General features: G+C 44.1%; 1 protein-coding gene across 35 annotated transcripts in view; it reads left to right on the forward strand.

The window, feature by feature from the left end:
* The window catches only part of CLASP1 (cytoplasmic linker associated protein 1), a 132,460-nt gene extending 116,681 nt beyond the window's left edge, over positions 1 to 15,779 (forward strand). For all 35 annotated transcript variants that reach the window (XM_015868740.2, XM_015868742.2, XM_015868751.2 and 32 more), the window contains 4 exons: positions 490 to 618; positions 9,461 to 9,667; positions 10,606 to 10,722; positions 12,447 to 15,779. In XM_015868740.2, the coding sequence (XP_015724226.1) occupies positions 490 to 618; positions 9,461 to 9,667; positions 10,606 to 10,722; positions 12,447 to 12,533 (540 nt within the window). In that variant the 3' untranslated portion in view covers positions 12,534 to 15,779. The remainder of the gene's footprint in view (positions 1 to 489; positions 619 to 9,460; positions 9,668 to 10,605; positions 10,723 to 12,446) is intronic.
* The last annotated feature ends 3,574 nt before the right edge of the window (positions 15,780 to 19,353 follow it).

Here is a 19,353-nt window from a genome sequence, read left to right on the forward strand (position 1 = left end):
TAGTAGTGACTATAAAAATTGACTGTTCTTGAAAGTAATTTCCAGAGGAGTTGCAGTAGATCAGAGCTGCTCTTGTAATAGTACATGATAAACAGATTTGTTGCATATATGGAGACCAATCTGATATCTGCAGAGCTAAGAGAAGAGGAAGAGGAAAACAAATACAATCTGAATGTCTTTATATATTCATGTAATGCAATTATGCTGCTTTGGCTATTAATTTATACTTAATTGCCAGAAGAGTATGGAATTTAAAAACACAGTCATTCTGATTCTATCAGAGGGAACAGTCATTTTGTAGAAATGTTTCTGCAACAGAAAGCAAGCAGACCAATTCTTGTTTTCAGCTGTTGATCACACTGCTTGATCCACTTGAGCTGGTAGAGCTGTGTAAGATTTCTACTACTTTAAAGAGCCATGAGAATTTGCTTCAAAATGCAATTTTGATGAGAAATTACATTTTCTAACATGGATTTCTCTTTGACACAGCATTCAATAAGAGCCTTGGCACTGCGAGTCCTTAGAGAAATCCTACGGAATCAGCCGGCAAGGTTCAAAAACTACGCAGAGTTGACCATCATGAAAACGCTGGAAGCACACAAGGATTCCCACAAGGAGGTGAGTGAGCGTTTTGGCAGTGCTGCTGGGAAAAGAATATTGAAGAAATGTGAGATTTAACAAGCAAGCATGCTGACCCATCTTGACAGTAGAAAAGAACAATATGAAGTCACCTGAGTACTGCAGATGGATACTTGCTGAAGCAAGAAGAAAAACGTTGAGAGCAGCAGACTCATTTTTAGTGTATTTGGATCTATCTGGTGTTGTAGGCCGCTGCTGGTGGATTGTTCTGGGAGTGGTAGGAGGGTGCATTTTTCTTAAGTTAGTGGAGCTCATTAAGGGCACTGTGGTCCCTCAGTCTGCACAGGGAGGGTTGGGAAGTGTATTGAAAAAACACAAAGGCTGTAATAAAGCAGAGCTGTGTGAAAAGTATGAAATGGAGCCACAGTGGAGAATTTGAAGTGTGGAATAACAGCAGAAAGTGGGCAAAGGGGGCATGCTGCTGAAAAGAAGCTGTGGCAGTGAAGAGGAAGCCAAGGGAATGTTGAGTGTCATTTTGCTATTGCAAGAGAACTTATGCAAAATTAAAAGTATTCTGGACTAAAAAATACAGGGACGTGATTCTTATATTGGAAGTAGATCAAAGTACGTTAAAGGTCAGTCTTTGCATATTGGCTTCCAAGATAGATCTTTTCTATCTTCTGCATGCTGCAAGTTTGAACTAAACCCTGGAAAACAGCAAGTGAATTCCCGTCTGTTTCAGCAGTGTCTTAGTTACCAAACTTCTTCCTGTGAAACTTAAAAGCTTTTCATCTTCCCTACGAAAGGCCTGCCCTAAACTAGCAATACTAGGTATCTCTGTCTGGAGAGCGTTTTTGGCTATGGAAAAGATCATTGTATAGATCGGACTGCTTCCAGAGCATTGCATAACTGAGACAAGGTTGCATTAGCTGTGCATAGCAAAACTGTACTGTTTAAAAATCAAAACAATACCAAATACACCCCCCAGGGAAGAAGGAACCTAGCAGGCTGGATATCCCTTAAATACCGAAGCAGAAAATGTTTAATCCTTTAGTGAATGAGGACTGCCACAATCTGCCTATCCTCCTCAATTTAGAGCTTTTGCACTCCTGTCATTTTCAGTTCAGAGTAATAAGGAGCAGTTGTGAATTGATTTCCTGATAAAGTAGTCAGACAAAACATTGTGTTCTGAAGGAGTGCCTTTTATTGGCAAGTTTTCCTGGTTACATACTTCTCAGCTCACCTTGACTCAGTGCCCTTTTTTTTTCCCCCTCACAAAATCTTCCAAAGGCGCAGTGCCTTTCCAGATGGTCTGGGATGCTTTTAATGCCTTTCAGAGCTGCTCTGTCCTTGTATGAGTGACAGCTTTTACTGAAATTAGGTATAATGTTGAAAACATGACATTTCACGCCTCTTTACTCCCCCCACAACATTCATGTTTATAGCATGGAAAGGTTTGTTTTAGGATTTGCATGTGAGATGCCTTCTGAGGAAGAACAGGGAAGGGGAAGGATCAGCTCTTGTAACAGAAAGTAAAACTCAAGCCAGGAACGAAGAGTCATGAGTTCTGGCACTTCTTTGTAAAAGAGTAAGTTTGAGCTGTATTGCTCTCAGCAAGTGGCCGCTGTTCTGCACGTAGCATTCCTTTGATTTTTTTTCCAGTGGTTTTGCATAGCATTGTTATCATTAAAAAAAATCACATTTACAACTACTCCAATGAGACCTTTGGGTTATGGCTGTCATAGCAGGACACTGCAGGTGTAGTTCCATTTTTTTCTGTCTCTAAGCAATTGTTTGTACAGCTGTATTAAGTGTTGGTACTGGTGGTGTAATAGGAGTGAACAGCCTGAAGAATGGGTGTCTGGTGTTACCTGCCTTATGCTGTAGGAGGAATGTGCTGTTTCTTGTGCTGATATACACACGTATATATATAAAAGCACTACAAAAACAACCCAAGAGCATGATATTTGTGTCCCACCCACTTTATCCACAGAGTTTATTGAGGATCTTGCTATTGGAACATAGTACTTCTCAGTCTGTGTATGTGTATTTTCTCATCCCTGTGTAAATGGGGCTTGCAGAACCGAGTTAAGAAAAGTTTCCCAATCTTCACTTGAGTGTCTACATGAACTAGGTTGAATATACACCTGTGAAAATGCTGTAGGTGTATATATATATATATATTTTTATTTTTTTTTTACCTGTACCTGGGATTTGCTGATTCCGTTAAGTCTGTGAAAAATTAACTGAGTCTATTTGGGTATGGCTGAGTTGGCTGAACTCATAGCCCTGGGCCAGAATGTCACAGATTGCCATCCAACAGAGGCCCTCCAGCTCACACTCGCTGCTGACTTTGCAGCACTGCTATCTCCTGGGGTTGTGGAGGAGCTGCCCTTTGACTTGATCCCGCTCAGTGAGAGACTAAGTGAAAATTCACCAGTTTGAAAGGCTTTTAGAATAGCTGAATAGAGAATGGAAAGATTTTAGTGGTCTGTCTTATAGTTCTATTTTTCACTGAAACTGAGTAATATTAAAAGCAGTGGCTGTACTGTCCTTAGACTACATAAAATAAAATCTTCATACTGTAAAAATGATTTGGAGAAAAGGTGTTATATCATAGCAGGGGGTTGAAAATTAGTTTCTATGTGCAGGGTCACTAGCCAATAGACCAGGCTGCCCAGAGCCACATCCAGCCTGGCCTTGAATGCCTCCAGGGATGGGGCATCCACAGCCTCCTTGGGCAACCTGTTCCAGTGCATCAGCACCCTCTGGGTGAAAAACTTCCTCCAAATATCTAACCTAAACCTCCCCTTTCTCAGCCTAAAACCATTCCCCCCTTATACAGTAGAGTTAAGAAAGTTCTAATCCCTGAGCAGTGTAATGCCCTGATAGGACATCTCACTAGGGTTCATGTTTCTGCCTTGTATTAGAAAACAAAATTGGTTTGTGGTTTGAGATCATTTCAAACAGGCTGCATGAATCAGCAGAAAATTACTCTTTGGAGAGATCTGTACCTACTTTGCTCTTGCTTGCTTACCTGAGTTTTTCCCCTTTAGCACAGGAACTGATAATTGCCTGTACATTATTGCTGCCATTTTCTGTAATGTTTGGGCTAATGAGCAATCAGCATAAAATGACCAAGCAAAGAGAGAGGAGTTTGAACAGGAGCACAGTGCAGAGCCATTAACCTAAGACGGCTGCAAGAAGTCATTTGCACTGAGTCATTTCTTTGAAAATTGGTAAGAAAGTTAATTTGTCTTCACAAATACAGTATTGCTTATGTTCAGCATGGCCATCATCACTTTCAGAACCTGACAGGCACCTGGGGAACCTGCTTTAGCTGGGGGTTTGGACTAGATGATCTCCAAAGGACCCTTTCAGCCCCTACAATTCTGTGAAATATCATACCTTCTTCCATTTGAGTGCCAATATTTAGCTAAAAGATAGTCTGAAACTAAAGGGGCTGTGGCTTTATTACAACTGGAAGCATCAATGTTATGTCAGCATGGTTGGATGTGTTTGGATGCCTGAATGTGTTTTGCCAAATGAAGCTGAAGCCTTTCAATGGTTGGATCTTTGCTATGGCTAGAAGGGCATAGACTTATGCCTTCTGTTGTTGAAGGCAAAGTGTAGCATCAATGAAGCAGCACAGCTAAGGGATGCCAGAGCAGAAAATGTGGGATTTGGAGTGGATGCTGTACCCCTTGTTGTGTGGGTACAAATGAAGGAGGTCAGCAAAGCATTGACCGCAGTGCAGGTCCAAAATTAACATAACCCTGGGCTACAGACTAGGAGGCTCTGAGTTGGGATTCATGTTTAGTTTGTACTTTTTAATGCTAGCTTCTTTTTACACCATTTGTTGTATAATAGTCTGTTCAGTACTGTTAATTTAATGGGATGATGTGAAGAGTCAAGCCTGCTTCAGTCATAACTGTAAATATTTATGGGAGTTGACATGTAAATGCCTTTCACTTACTTTTAGAGCATTAGAATGTAATTGAAGTTGTGGATGGTATTAAATCTTGTTGATTTTTATCACTCTTTGTTTGGAGTTACTTGGAAGAGAGCTGTCCTTCTGTTGCCAATTGGTTAATATTAACTCATTTGTTCCAGTATACTTACTCACCCATAACTAAGGAGAGATGCTGTGCGCTGACCCAGTACCATTGATATGACATTGCTTCAGATTCATTGCAGCAAAATGAGTATAAGTTCTTATTCTTTAGTATAGTCAAATAGAAATAGTTATCTTGTGAAACTGCTGTGCATCTTCACTACCGATAATCATTGGACAGCTCATTCTTTGCTTTGTTTCTGCTGCTCTATTTTTCTCTGTAGCAAAGCCTAGCTGATTGGTACTTTATGTATGTAAGGAAAAGACTTTGAGCCATGTATGAGATACCTAATTTTGGTCTTTTAAAATGCAGGAAATCCACAGGCATAATTGGGATGTAACACCCTTGTTGTAATGACCTAAAGGAAGGTGAAAAGAGCAAATCACAGCTATGTATTACCTTTAATCGTCACTAACTTGAGTTGTTTTAGACTGACCCTTGACTTTTATAAGATGATTTGCAGTTGTCCTCCAATTATGATACACTTGGTATCATTTTCTGTAAAACATAGCCTACTAGAGAAAAATGCTAAATGATCAATCTGCAAGGTTAGTTAACTCATAGCCTATGCTGGAAGCTGCCGAGCACTGCAGATTAACAGGTGATGTTTTACTGTATACTTTTCTGTGCTTCATCTAATTCCCAATGCATATGAAATATTTAGCGCCCAGGAGAAGCAATCTAATCTACCTCACCTCCTCTGAATCTCTTAGATTTCTTCATCTGCTTAGTACTCCCCCTTGCTGAGTCCACTTCCTGCTTTGAAACTCAGTGCTTAATTGTTTGTTCCTGTCTGGATCAGACTGTATGCCCTTCAGGGATGGGAGTTTGCCTGGCGAGGCAGTGGTAAGCCTCCATTCCCTCCAGCTTAGATTGTGCAGGCTTTAAGTAACCACCTTTAAATGCCAAAAGTTGGTTCTAAAAACAAAGCTGTGTGCATTGTAAGCCCAAAAGCAAAATGTTGTTTTTCTGCTCAGTAAACTTCTGGTCCCTTATTTGTATCACAACAGAGTAAAAAGCCTCTTAAAGGTTTTTTGATTTTTTTTTCTCTCTTAAAAACAACGAAAACATACATTACTTAATTCCATGTATTGTACAGAGGTAGTGCAGCTAGTATTTGTACTCCAGCTTGTAATCTAATATGTATTCCCATACAGCTCTCATCTAGGTATATGGGTGCTGCTCTACTCAGTTCTCAATGTGTTACACTGGTGCCCTGCGCAGCCTGTGAATTGGGCATGTTATTTTTTCAGCGAGTCCACTAGGAAACACAGCTTATGTTACACCAGCAGAAGTCAGGCTCAATCTAGTCTCTAGAGTGTAGAGCAAAAGGTAAGCCTTTAGAAAGGAGAAAAACCTGCTTCTTCAAGGCAAAGTGCTATCGTTTAGATCTGCATTCCTGGCCTACCTGCCTTGTGTTGAATGGCATCAAACTACTCAGTTCCAGACATGGTTTGCTTTGAGCTTTTACTAGGAGGTAAAGTCATGTTTGTGACATACCTTACACACAGCTTAGTGTCAGTATTTTTCAAGCACTGCAGGCTCTCTCTGGTTTTACTGATCTTGCGTTGTACGCACCCTTTTGAACTTGTTTCTTCCAGCTGTTACCATCATTTTAACACTCAACTAGTTTTCTTTTGTGTTTTTGAAATAATTGAACACAATTGCAGTAGGTTAGACAAAAACTCTGCTCCATATCCCACTGTAGACAATGACCAGCAAGCACGCAGTGGTTCTTCATCAAAGACTTCCTCCCTCCTTAGAGCCGTCCCAAGCTGAAAGTTCTGTCTGCTGACCTTTAGTGGCTCTGCACTGACCTTATCTATTTTTTAATCTATTATCTGCATCCTTCTATGACAGTGAGCTCCTCAGTCTGAGCATACAGTGAACAGCACTGTTTTTTCCCATATTTAAAGAGCATGCATTTCATGGACATAGTTCTTGTGGTTTCTGCTGGTAGCTTGAACCTAGTGGGGCCGTTCCTATTGCTTCCCTGTGTCTATCTGCCGATCTTTCCCCAAAGATGGGTGGAAGAGCTGTTGTTTGATGTTTGCTCATTTCTTCCACTTTTTTTTTTTTAAGGTTGTTTCACTCTGGTCAGATTAAAACCCTGATTTAAAAAGATGTTTGATTTTTTGATATTTTATATTATATATAATTTACAAGACATGGTTGTTGTGCCTCACGGCAAAATATCTTCACTAAACTCAGCTATAATTGCGTACCCTTGTTGCCAAACAACCTGGCAGTTCCCAGCTTTTGATAATGCAGTTCCTTCTCTGCAGGAATATTGCTGCCTTTCGTTGGCATTACTGGGAATGCAACTCTGAATGGGCTGTGCTCATATTCAAAGACAGGCTTTCCCTCATGGGATGCACAGTTGGTCTGGATGGCTAAATGCTTTATTCTGTCAAAGCCAGAATCAAAGACCTTCTGGGCAGGACTGCTATTTGTATTGCAGACTGGTTGTGTTTTTGCTTTCTGTGTCAGTGGAGATGAAGGAGGGAAGAGCTTGTCCTATGGGTTCACTCACAGCTGGTACTGCCCTGCACCTTCATCTGCGCTCTGTTTCCTGCTGTTCCTTTCCAAGGCAGCTAGCTACCTGCAGAGCCTCTGAATCAAGCAAGCATGTAAGCACACGCTTGAGCCCCATTGACGTCAGTAAGACTCAAGCGTGTTATTAAAGCCAAATATATGCTTAAGGGGGATGCTGAAGAGTGGCTTGGATGCAGATGCTGTCTGCCAGATGTGCTCTTGAAAGACTTGGAAATGTCTCCAGTGTTGTCACGTTTACAAGCCAGTATCAGCAGGAAGCCTTCTGGACGTGAGTAATATGTCCTTCTGTATTCAAAGGATGTGCACTGCATGGAGGAGTGATGTGAAATGCCCAACTGCTGTGCAAATACAGCCAGATGCGTGCTAGAAATGGCCAGCTTTGCTAAAGAAGGACTTGTAAAGGTGCAGAACATTTTATGTCTGTACAGTTTTTCTTGCCTACCCTATGATATGCAAAATAAATATGACCTTTTTCGCACTTTAAATCCTGACTCATTTTGTAAAGAACTGCTGCTGTATTTCAAGCCATGATGCTTGGAAATAGCAATAAGCTTTTAAAGGGAAGGTTTTGATCTCATACACTGTCCTCATAACTGTGCGAACAGCTGTAGAGCTCTACCTCAGAATTACTCACTGAAATTTTTACCTAATCCAAATTGGCAGCAGTGCTGAGAAAGGCAACTTCAGCAATCGAGGTCTCAGATTGGCTCCCACCCGTGCCTTGCCTAAGTGCAATGTTTGTACCACATGAAATATCTAAAATCACTTTTATTGTTGGATACTTCACAGGTGCACAAGTAACCTTTGGCCATTCCCGTTTCAGGGAGGCAGCAGCTGTCAACATCAGTGGAGGATCTGTGATTGTGTTGTAGCCATGATGAGTTAAGGCTGTGGGTGAAGCAGGTTTAGCAGACAGGGATAATTACTTGCTAAGTCAGTAGTCTATCTGAGCTGGTCACTTTTCATTGCTTCTATCTTAAGATTAATTAGTCCTTTCTGGAGTATGTTTTGTAGTCCAGACAGAGAGAGATTCCTGTCCTAGTGAGGACTGGGATAAACTTCCAAATGCTCCTGCTACATACATACATTATGTACATTAGTTCCTTTCAAAAGTTCATCTTTTGGGGCTTCTGTAGGGCTGTACCTGTTCATGTGTTGCCTGAGTCAAAGAGAAACCCCCAAGCTGGATTTGATGTTGTGTGGAAGAAGGGACTGAAGAGAGTTCAGCAGCCATGGCTTCAGTCTCAGTGATTGACCTGTGGCTTTATTTGTTTTGGTGTCTCTTCTCTTTTTCTTATTGTCTGGGACAGGTTTTCCTTGGGTTTGTTGCCCAGAAATTAGCACATACACTTGAAGAAAGAAGGCCTGCTTCCTGTCCTGTTGCTTTGGGCTTTTTAAATCCAATTACTGCAGAATGTAAAATAAACTCCCATTGGAGGAGAAAATCAGGTCCTTCCTCTTTCATCTACCTGTCCTATCCACTGGGGAAAAGTGTGAAATATATGGATTTGCCTTTTTTTTGGGTGAAGGGTAGTACTGAGTTTAGGACCTCCCTCACCCTGTGTGACTGCTTTACAGTGTGAAGGAGCTACAAAAGGTGGGTGCTGCCTCTGTCTCCAGGTTGTTCTTCCTGTCATGTTTTATGACATCCCAGCACTGTCTTCATGTATTAAATATGCTCAGAGCACTGTTGCCTGGTTATAGATTATCCTGAATCTTTCTTGGCTCCGTAAGCAGTGCTTATCTGGGACTTGGCAGGACACAGGTGAGCAGGCATGGTTTTCTCAGCCTGGGCACCCAAGCACTCAGCAGGGCAGATGCATATTAAAAAGCATAACATCATTCATTGTGGTATTAAGCAATTGTGTTTCGTATTAAGTTCGAGCTGGTGGGTTTAGATTCCCTGACAGTGGCTAGAGTGCTGTGGTAGCAGGGCAGCAGTGCCTGTCTTTCTTGGGTGGCAGATGATTCCCAAACTTTGACATGATTACTTCAAGTAGGAGGAACTGCGTACCACTGTCTGGCTGGAACAAACATGTCTCCGGCGGTGAAGAACAAGAATTCTTATACTTGATCACCTCTCAGATGAGCCTCCTGCCGTTTTATTAGTAAACATCCCCAAGTATTTCCTGGCATTCATTCCTAGTATGCACAGGTGTTTTTGGCTGTGCAACCTCACTCATGTATGGTTTTCTCTGCTTTCCTTTCAGGTCGTCAGAGCTGCTGAGGAAGCTGCTTCTACCCTGGCAAGCTCCATCCACCCTGAGCAATGCATCAAGGTGCTTTGCCCCATCATTCAGACTGCAGATTATCCAATTAATTTAGCTGCCATCAAGATGCAGACAAAGGTCATTGAGAGGATTTCCAAGGAATCATTGCACCAACTCCTTCCTGATATTATTCCTGGCTTGTTACAGGTATAGAATCTCACATCACAAATGCTCCTTGAGCACAAACCATCACTGAGATGTTCTGCACTTTGAGCATGCTTTGCACATGAATTAGAAGCACAGCAGACCAGATAGGAAGGGCTATTTTCCCTCTGAAATCAAGACTAAACTGCTCACTGTCTACATTCAGTCTCTTTTATAACCCTGGGTGGGGAGCTGTGTTTTTGCCAGCACTAAGACTTGATTTTACATTGTGAATTTATGTTTCAGTGCTGGTTGTGGTGGGGTTGCATTCAGTCCCCTTGCACAAGGGTACTGCCTGCTAGCGGGCAGCCCCAGCCCTGCAGCATCACTTTTCATGGCTTTCCCAGCAGAGGAATCATCTATAATGATGATGACTTATGCAATTTTGAATGCTTAAGTACAGCTATTCGATCCAAATGCCTATTTGGATAGAACATCGAAACACCAAACGATGCTTTGTTTCATATTCTAAATGATGTAACCATTGGACCATTTTTGCTGGAAATTTTATCTGTCTTTTGCTCACACATTTCCTTTAGTTGGTTGGGTTTGGGTCAGAAAAGACTCATCTAAAGGCACACTCAGAGCGCTGTGTCCATAATACAAGACATCCTGATCATAACATATGGCATAAGGTCATCTGAACTGGACACAGGAGTGTGTGTAATTGATAGGATCCACCTGATGGGAAGCCATTCTTGCTTAATGACATAAAACCTAAGACATAACTTATACATTAATAGCCTAATATGAGGGCATTACAGAAAGGATATTTTATAGTATAAATAGAATGTGCTGGATGGTTGTATTCTCTTGCTCTTTGATTGTTCACATTGCAAGAGCCTTTCTATTAATCTGGTAGGCTAAACTACTCAAGTGTATTGATCATTAAGGATGTTGGTGCGTGCTGTTTGATGTGACCATTTTTTCTTGTTTCCTAGGGTTATGACAATACAGAGAGCAGTGTCCGTAAAGCTAGCGTATTTTGCCTGGTGGCAATTTATTCAGTAATTGGTGAAGAACTGAAACCTCATCTTGCACAACTCACAGGAAGCAAGGTATGGGAGTAATGCCTTTGGTATTTTGACAACAAACAATGCGTTTATAGTAGCTCTGGGTTGAATTCTCTGTACTGTGTTGGATCGTAATGAGTTAGACTGACTGATCCTGCCAACATCACTAGAGCAACACGGATCTTGTCCGGCACTGTGAGAATTTCGGACCCTGAAGAACAATTTTTGAAAGGAATTCAGGGACCAGTTTCTCGATGCATTTGATCTTGTGCTACTGCAAGCTGCTACTGAGCTGGTCATTCCCATGACAGTTGTGCTTTCCTTAGCTCTTCTGCATTGCATCATTAGGTGAAATGCAGTGAATCGCATCAGATGGCTTCACTGGTTGAAAAAACAAACCTGAAGTATTAAATTAATTAATTTGTAGCTGCTCTATTGCTTGACAGTTAATCTAATGCGAAGAGTGGTGAGAATGCGTGGTTGGGATGGGTGGGAAAACAAGACATCTCCTTATAGCAGCAGGTCTTAATTAGGGCAGGTAAAAATGCAGGTGGAGCTTCACTCTTAATAGCATTACAGATGTGTCCTTTTCTTCCTGGGACACCAGCGAGTTTGAATGACCTTTTGAATGCTCTTCTGCCTATGCTTATGTTAGAAGCAAAGCTCGAATTCTGACCTGATGCTGCAGATGAAATCAGTCTTCAGTTCAGCTCTGTCCTTCAGATGAGAGCTGACATTCAGGAAGCTGTCACAAGGCTTCTCCTGTTTGAAGTCATAATACCTGAGATTTCTTTGCAATTTTAAAATCAATTCTGCATCGTTGTCTCTGAATGTGAATAGCTACTTCCAAATGAAGCCCTCTGAACTGTTTTGAACCAGTGGTTTCTTTAATGGGTAGGAAGTGTGATGTAGGCCGAAACAGAATCTGAGATTTAAGACAGTTGGATTGAATTGTGTTGACTTGTACTTAAATTACTTTCACCTCCCATTTACTCTGGAAAAAGAGCTAAGGATGCTGAGACTTACCTCATTCATGTTTAGGCAGTTGTTGTAAAGGCTCTATAATCCCAGTATCCTAGGTGCCACGGACATACTCCACCACAAAACTAACTGTAAACATGTGAGTAATTCTTCCGAGTTTATGCAGGCTGCCTACGTGTTTAAAGCTAAATACATGCGTGAGTCATTACAGGATCTGGGCCTAAGGTGGTAAGGCAGAGTAAGAAAACAACCCCTTGCAAAGGAAGTGTGTAGTCATAACAGCTGCAGTTTCACTAGAGGAACCAAGTAGTGAAGATACTTAAATGTCATTAAAAATGAATGCTCTGTAAAGAACAAAGCCCATCCCACCTCTCTTCTCCAAGCACAGTGAGTTCAGGGTATTTCACAGGGGAGGGACCATAGCTCTTGGGTTACTGCAGTGTGAGTGAATTCCATACCTGTCTGAAGTCCCACTGACCTCTGTGGGAAACCTGCTCACCTAGAGCAATCTGGGTGAAGGCTGTGAATTGATGACTGCTGAAGTGAAACACAAATGATTTTTACATACAATTAATTCAAATACTATTAAATTAAACCTCAGTGGCTTCCTCTCCTGGCTCTGCATGTTCCGAATTGAGCTCAGCTTTGCTTCTGCTTTTCCTCAGGGAGCCTGGTGCCAACTTGGTCTAACAGTGTTCACTGCAGAATCCATAGTTAAGACTCGCAGTCAGTTTTTTGTCCATCCGTTTTTCCTGGCATCTTCTCCTGATATTTGTTGTTTCTTTCAGATGAAGCTACTAAACTTGTACATAAAGAGGGCCCAAACTACCAACAGCAACAGCAGTTCCTCTTCAGATGTTTCAACGCACAGTTAATGGAGATACGTGGACATATGTGTAGACTTAGAAGCAATCAACGGTGCCTCTCAGAGACCTTTCTGCTACTCTTCGCTGGCGCACTTCATCAGCTAAAGGAGGCCATGCAGATATTTATTGCAATCAGTATTCTAGTCCCTTAAAGCTTTTATGTAAAACCTTACTGGTATTGAATGTAAAGGAAGCAAGGTCTGTGTTGCAGTCTTCATTAAAAGTGAACAACAGAAAGCCATACTTAAACATATTGTATAGCCTGCTGAAATCTTGGAAATATGTTTAGGTTAGCATTCCAAAAGAGTCAAAAAACCTGGACGTGTGTAAAAGTCAAACAAATCTTGGTTTAGTTCATACCCAGTTTTGGTTTTTGTGCGCTAGTTACTGCTCTTTCCCTGTGGCCACAGCCGTTCTGGCTGCGATCTCCTCTTACAAGTCCTGTGGTCCTGTTTTGTACTTCCTATCGCAGCTTGCCTAATGTGCAGAGTTCTCCACGAGGAGATCTTTGCTGATATGGCTGTGGTTCCAGCCTCTAATGCTTTAATACTGGGATATCAAGTGAGTAATGAAAAAGTAGGTTCTTTTTAAATATCTGAGTTTTTTGTATATAGTTCTTCTGACAGACCTCTGATGGCTGATCTCTCTAACTGCTCTCCAGCCAGCTGTGCTTTGTAGAGCAACTGGGCTCTCGCTACCTTCGTTGACTGTGTAAATATTTCCCCTCTCCCAACCCATTCGGCTCTTTCATGTGCTCGAGACTCTTCAGGTTACTTGTTGCTCCCCAAAGGGACCCTCAGATGCTGTTCTGAGACTGGTGCCTGCGTTTGGACACGAGCTCGGTGGGTGTTGGATTGGGCTTGGGTGTATCCTTGGGTGGACAGTCAGAGCTGGCAAGGCTGTATGGCAGTGCTGCCTTGTGTGAGACTGGCTGTGTTTTTCCTAAAGTCTGTAGCGACAGAGGACTGATTTGCCACTTCAACCAGGACCCATCGATGTTGGTGGTAAATGGCTTTAAATCCACGCAAATCCAGTGTGCTTTGGGCAGACTGTTCATCCAAGAGGACAGAAAGGGAATCTGAAGCTGGACAAAACAACCCTGTGGAAGCTGAGGGTTGGCTGGGATAGTGCTTCTCACCTGCTGTCGTTCCTGTCTCGTGCTTGAAGAGCCTGCAGTGCTGTCTTCTGCCTTTAGAAGCCTCCTTCTTCCCAGCCAGCCCCAGGCACAGCCCTGCTGGGTGCTTTGCATTTTGAAGGGTTGTGATAGACCGTGACACAGACCAGGTAAGAGCCAAACCAGCAGCAGCAGATAACCCACAGCACCATCCTGCTCCAAACTTCTGTTGGCAGCGGCTGAATTTCTATAGCCTCTGCTTGTGACTGGGGGAGCAGGAGGATGCTTGTGCTGCGTTTGGCCCTAGGCTGGATCCTGGCTGACAGACAGGCCCATCCCAACCTGCTATGGATGGGAACTGGGGTTTTTCCCCCAGTGACAGTGATTGCAGGAGGGTGATGGACCTGTAGCATGTGTTCCCTGGCTGCTCTCAGTGCCTTGGTCTCTCTGCAGCCCCCTTCATTTCCCCTTTGAGGAGCTGAAGGGAAACCTTGGTCGCAGACTCAGTGGCAGCATGTGAGCATTGCCAGAACTGCAGCGAGGGGAGCACAGCAAGGAGAAATAAAGCCTTGCGGCCTTCCCTCTCCATCAGTTTGTGCTCCTGTGGCTCAGCCCCAGCCCTGAGGAGCTGTGCTGGGAGGCGATGGCTGATGCAGCTCCAGAAGGGCCGAGGTGTATGAGGACTGGGGCTGGGCTGCAAAGCTTTTCCAGCCTCTCACCTGTCTGCCGTGGGAGCGGAGGTGACCTGCTCTTGAGGTCATCAGGATGAGACCAGGCTTGGGCCGGCTGCGGGGTTGATCCCTCATGTTCCCTAGTGCTGTGGCTGGAGGGGAACCCTGTGGTCTGACCGTGGGATTCCTCCAGGCCCTCTCTGCTGGCTCAGAAGAGCCGTCCTTGCTTGGGAGAGGATTGTCTGCTCCATGCTTGGTGTCTCCCTGTCTGTGGACCATTCCTTTTCAACACCTTTCAGTATGCTTGTTAGACTTTTGTGTTCTGTTTTTTCTAATTTTTTTTTTTTTTTGAAGGATTCAGATAATTTTAGTTTAATGTGCATCTATTTTCCCTTTTGAGGAAACGTTCAGTCAACCCATTGGCAGCAGTTTGCTGTCTTGGTTGAATTTTAGTAGCGGGTTGGGTGGTTTTTTTTCCCCCCTTTGTTTTGTTTTAGTTGTTACTCTAACTGCTTACTATTTATGCCTCTCTTTCTCCCCATCTCAGTTCACCATCTTCTGTTCCAGCCCTGGGGCTCAGCAGTCAGCATAGCTGACCCGATGGCGCTTAGTTCCTCCCAGCTGTGATGGAGCATTTTGGGTTTGGTTTATTTTTTGTTTTGTTTTGTTTTTTGAATGGCACACTGTAGCAAACCTCCGGGAATCGAATTCCTTCTCAAATGATTTTGTACTTTATAAAATCCTGTTAGTATGCACTGAGAGTGAACGCACTGTAATGTCCCTGAACTGACCCTGGCACCCGCGCTGACACTAAAGGAGTTAGCAGCTCGTCCTATGGAATTAGGTGTGAAATCCGCCATGCTCTGTGGCTGCAGAGGTGAGTGCCTGTTTCTCAGATACCATTGGCACACTTGGGGCTGCAAAATAGTAGAACCAGGCCTTACTTTCGTAATCAGATTCCGTTCTGTTTGTCAACAGACGCTCGTTGTGTTCCTTCCTTTCATTACGTGAGTCGGTCGAGGACTGTTCATCCTTTGAGTACTCTAGAAGTATGTTATACCTGTATACAGTAGGGGGCATTCTGCTTAGGTATTTATAAAACACTGCGTATAATGTACATAGTAGGGTTGTTTAGTATGTTGAACATGATCATTTTTTTCCTTTGAAGTACTCAAAGGGCTAGCTCTGAATGTCACCTCTCTGATCTCCAGCATTCTGACTTCCAACAGCCGTACAATCATTTTCTTCTCTCTTCAGCAAAGCATAAAGGTCTCTCTGGCTACAGACCGCAGCGTCCACGCATGTTTGCAGAGAACGATCTGCATGCAGGCAGTGCCTCACCGCACCGGTGAAGCTTGTGTTCACCTTCTCCCAGCAGTAGCCACCTACTGCAGCTGCCTTTTATTTCCTCGCTGCCCATTATGCAGGGCTTCAACTTTTCATACTTTATTAAAAAAAAAAAAGAAAAAAGAAAAAAGAAGACAAAAGAAGTGTATTGTTTTTTCTTGCCCGCCATGCTTGAAGGCTGAATGGGAGAGAACTCTCAGCAGACAGCGGCTCCTGGCTGCAGGGTTGCAGAAAGCTCAGATGCGGGTGTGTGTTTTCTGCCATTGGGCGAATCTGGATCCATCTGCCCCCCGGTCTGCGTACCGTAGTTCTCATGTAGTGCAGAATTATCGAGGCATGTGGCTTTCTTAAGGTACACTATGTGTGCTTGCCTGGATTACAATACGAGACTGTCTTTTTTATCGCTTACTACTAGCTTACCAATAACCTCTATCAATAACCTAACTCACATCTTTGCCACCCGAACCTTTTCTCCCCGCCCCATAATATTACATGTTAAGGGACAGGAAAATAGACCTTTGTAGAATACAGCAGGACAATGTTGCTAACAATGTTTGAAATGGGAATGAAAACCTCTCTGAAAAGAAACGCCAGCCGCGAGAATTGACTTTGTTGGCACCGTGTTCATGCTCATGTATTTTTTTTTTCCTATTTTTTCCCCGCTTTTGTCATGTTACATCCATATCTGTATTTATATCTTGTTTGTTTCACTTTTGAGTGTATCATGGCAATTGTACAGATGGTTTTTTGTTTTTTTTTTTTGTTAACATTTACGTGATAGAATTTGCTAAAAAAAAATAATAATAAATAATAATAAAACCTTTTGAGTTTGCCCTAGAGCAAGTGGAACGTGGGTTTGTTTTCAGGGGAGGAGCATTAATGGAAGCGTGTTATCCAGCACATCTCCAACAGCCTTTGCTTGGTAAGGGATTTGCTCTCTGTGAACCTTTTGCTTCTCAAAGATTCGCTCTCTGTGTTGAAAATGCGTGGAATCTTTCAGCGAAGGGCTGCTCCCGCCTCATGCAGATGGACCTCCTGTGCTAACTACACTGAGGAGATGCTAAGCACGTCCAGACTAAGGGCCTCATCTTCATTTCCTCCAGTTAAAGGACAAGATGTTTGGGCCTGAAGCTGCTGGGAAAGCATAACAGGAGTGAGCCCATCTCCTCCAGCTGGGAGCTCAGTGCCACATGTGAGCAGGACAAGGGGCAGCAGGAAGGAACCGCTCAGGAACAGGGGAGAAGAAAAAACATCACCTGGGAGCAGCCAAGGGAGCGTGAGGGCAGTGAGAACCAGAATGAGCTGACATGGGACCGGGGGGATTATGGGGTGGAGAGAGGGGTAACGAGTAATTAATGAGGAGAGGGATGAAATTAATAACAGCTAAAAAATGGCTGAGATAACGAACTCCTCTTTAAATCCACCTTTAACAAGAAAGCCGAGGGAAAGGATTTAGATCAATTAAGTGGTAAAATAATAATAATAATCTTGTAAAAACAGCCATTGCCACAAGCTAGTGGGAGAATAGCTGGAACGTCTTGCTGGGAAGAGGCAGCGGCTGGCTGAGAACTGTACCTGTGGGGTTCTTGGGGGGAGGTTCCCTGTGGTGAGAGCTGTGTGCTCCCTGCCTTGTGCCTTGACCCAGCCACCATTGGGATGGTCTCTTCCAGGAGCAGTCCTGTGTCCCAGTGACACAGTTACACCCTGAGCCCTCCTCTGTTCCTGGATTAGCACAGCCCTTGGTCATCGTTGTTCTTGCTGGGTAGGGGCCCCAGTAAGGCCCAGTCTCCTGCCCCTGTCCTGTGGGCCATCCCAGTGCAGCATCTCCCCTGCTTTGTCCGTGCCCAGCTACAGCACAAGCTGGGCCTGCTGCATCTGTGCTCGGGACTGGAAGGGTTACAGCAGCAGCCCTGCTGTAGGAGCCATTTCTTGCAGCCACTCTATAAATAGGAGCTGCTTTCTTAATCTGCTCCCACTGCTATCCACTCCCCACCAGTTTGTTCCTGCTTTTTCCTGCAGGGAGGTACCTGCAGCCCTGGGCAGCTGTTGGCCCTGCTGTGCCCTAAATGCAGCCCTAAAGGCCCTTTCATGGTGCTCACTGCCATCCTTATTTAAAATAAATAGCCAAAACCAGAGGAGGGAGCTACTGGTGGCTTCTACAGCTTCAGAATCCTGCTTTGTGTCCTCCTGGTGCTTGTTGTGCCACAGATGAGCTTCTAGAAAATGCTTCCAGTTTCTGGTGCTGATCCAAACCTCTTTATCATCTTGTTCTGGGGTTTCCTTTTCTCAGTGCAAGTTCACTCTGCTGCCACTTGCTCTCCAGAGCTGCTGTATACACCCTCAGCTCACTGATGCAAAGCATTCTCAAAAATAATCCTGTCTGATATTTTCACTTTCTGATGTGATGTGGCCCACCTTGATCTGTGAGCTTCTTCCCCCTCGGATGGATGCTGCTGCTGCGCCAAGGTAAGGCCACAAACTTCTGCTCCCAGCTGTAGTGTCGGGGATGGCCATCTCCTCCTGCCACATCCCACCTGCTCTTGGCTGGGACGTACCCAGGTACCATCCAGTGTTGGTTCAAGCCACCCAACAGCCTTGGTTTCATTGCTTAATGCAACCAGGGGGAGTTTGCTGATTGGAACACAGAGTGAAAGACCTCAGCAGAAATCAAAGCCCTGGAGGAGACTGGTATGTACAGGAATGTCATTAACAACTAATCCCCTCTAATCCAAGATGACATTATCACACGAGGGCACAAAATGTAATTAGATGTAAACAGTGCTATCTCCAGAGCATGGAGTAAATATTAACCAATCCATCTTCCCAGCTCTCCTGTGGGGATGGCCCAGCTCCTGGGTCGGGCAGGTGGGGAAATGGAAGCCTGTCACTGAGTGAAGCTCACTGTAGTTTGATGGCGAGGTATCAGAGCTGTGATTGCTGCTCTAAATCACTACAGATGGTACAGCAGCACCCCCAGGGTGCTGCCAATAGCACACCTGTGACTGGGTAGGAGGATGGAGGGGGAAGCTCACGGCAGTCCTGGCCGTGCATGTTGGAGGGGCGTTTCTGGTAACTTCAACTGGTAGTGATCTGAAACAGGTGTAAAAACGCGGGCTTGGATGGGAGTGGCTGGCTGGGAAGCACCAGGAACAGGAGAAAGGCTACACAAGACAAGCATGGCTTGGTGGCACGCTCATCAGCTAACTGTTGAGATCATAGTGCATCTGCATGCAGCTTTTCAGGGTGGATAAGGATGGCCTGCAGCAAAGGACAACCTGCTGCTGGGCTGAGACAAGCCTGAGATCATGGAGGGTGATAGATAAGGGCTGGAATGGAGCCTTGGGGCATTCAGGGAGGAGAGAAAGGGCAGTGAGCTGGATCCAATGGCCTACAGCTTAGGGCAGGATTGGGAGATGAAAGAGGACAGATGGTGTCAGCCTTCCCAGAGCATGTCCCAAAGCGACCATCAGGCACAGCAGTCAGGGTGAGGGCTGAATAGCTGCATCCCTTGTGCTGTGTCACTGTGAGGGATCCTGAGCAGCTCCTGGTTGACAGACACCTGTACTGATTGTGAGTACGTGGGTACAAGACTGTGAGCAAAAGCAGGTTTGTTTTTAGAATAAAACCCCTCTCCTCCTCCAAAGTCTTATCTTGCGATAAACTTCTATCATCGTTACCCAACAGAGTGTTTCCTATG

The sequence above is a fragment of the Coturnix japonica genome, chromosome 7, assembly GCF_001577835.2.
Source record: "Coturnix japonica isolate 7356 chromosome 7, Coturnix japonica 2.1, whole genome shotgun sequence".
NCBI classification, from domain to species: Eukaryota; Metazoa; Chordata; class Aves; order Galliformes; family Phasianidae; genus Coturnix; species Coturnix japonica.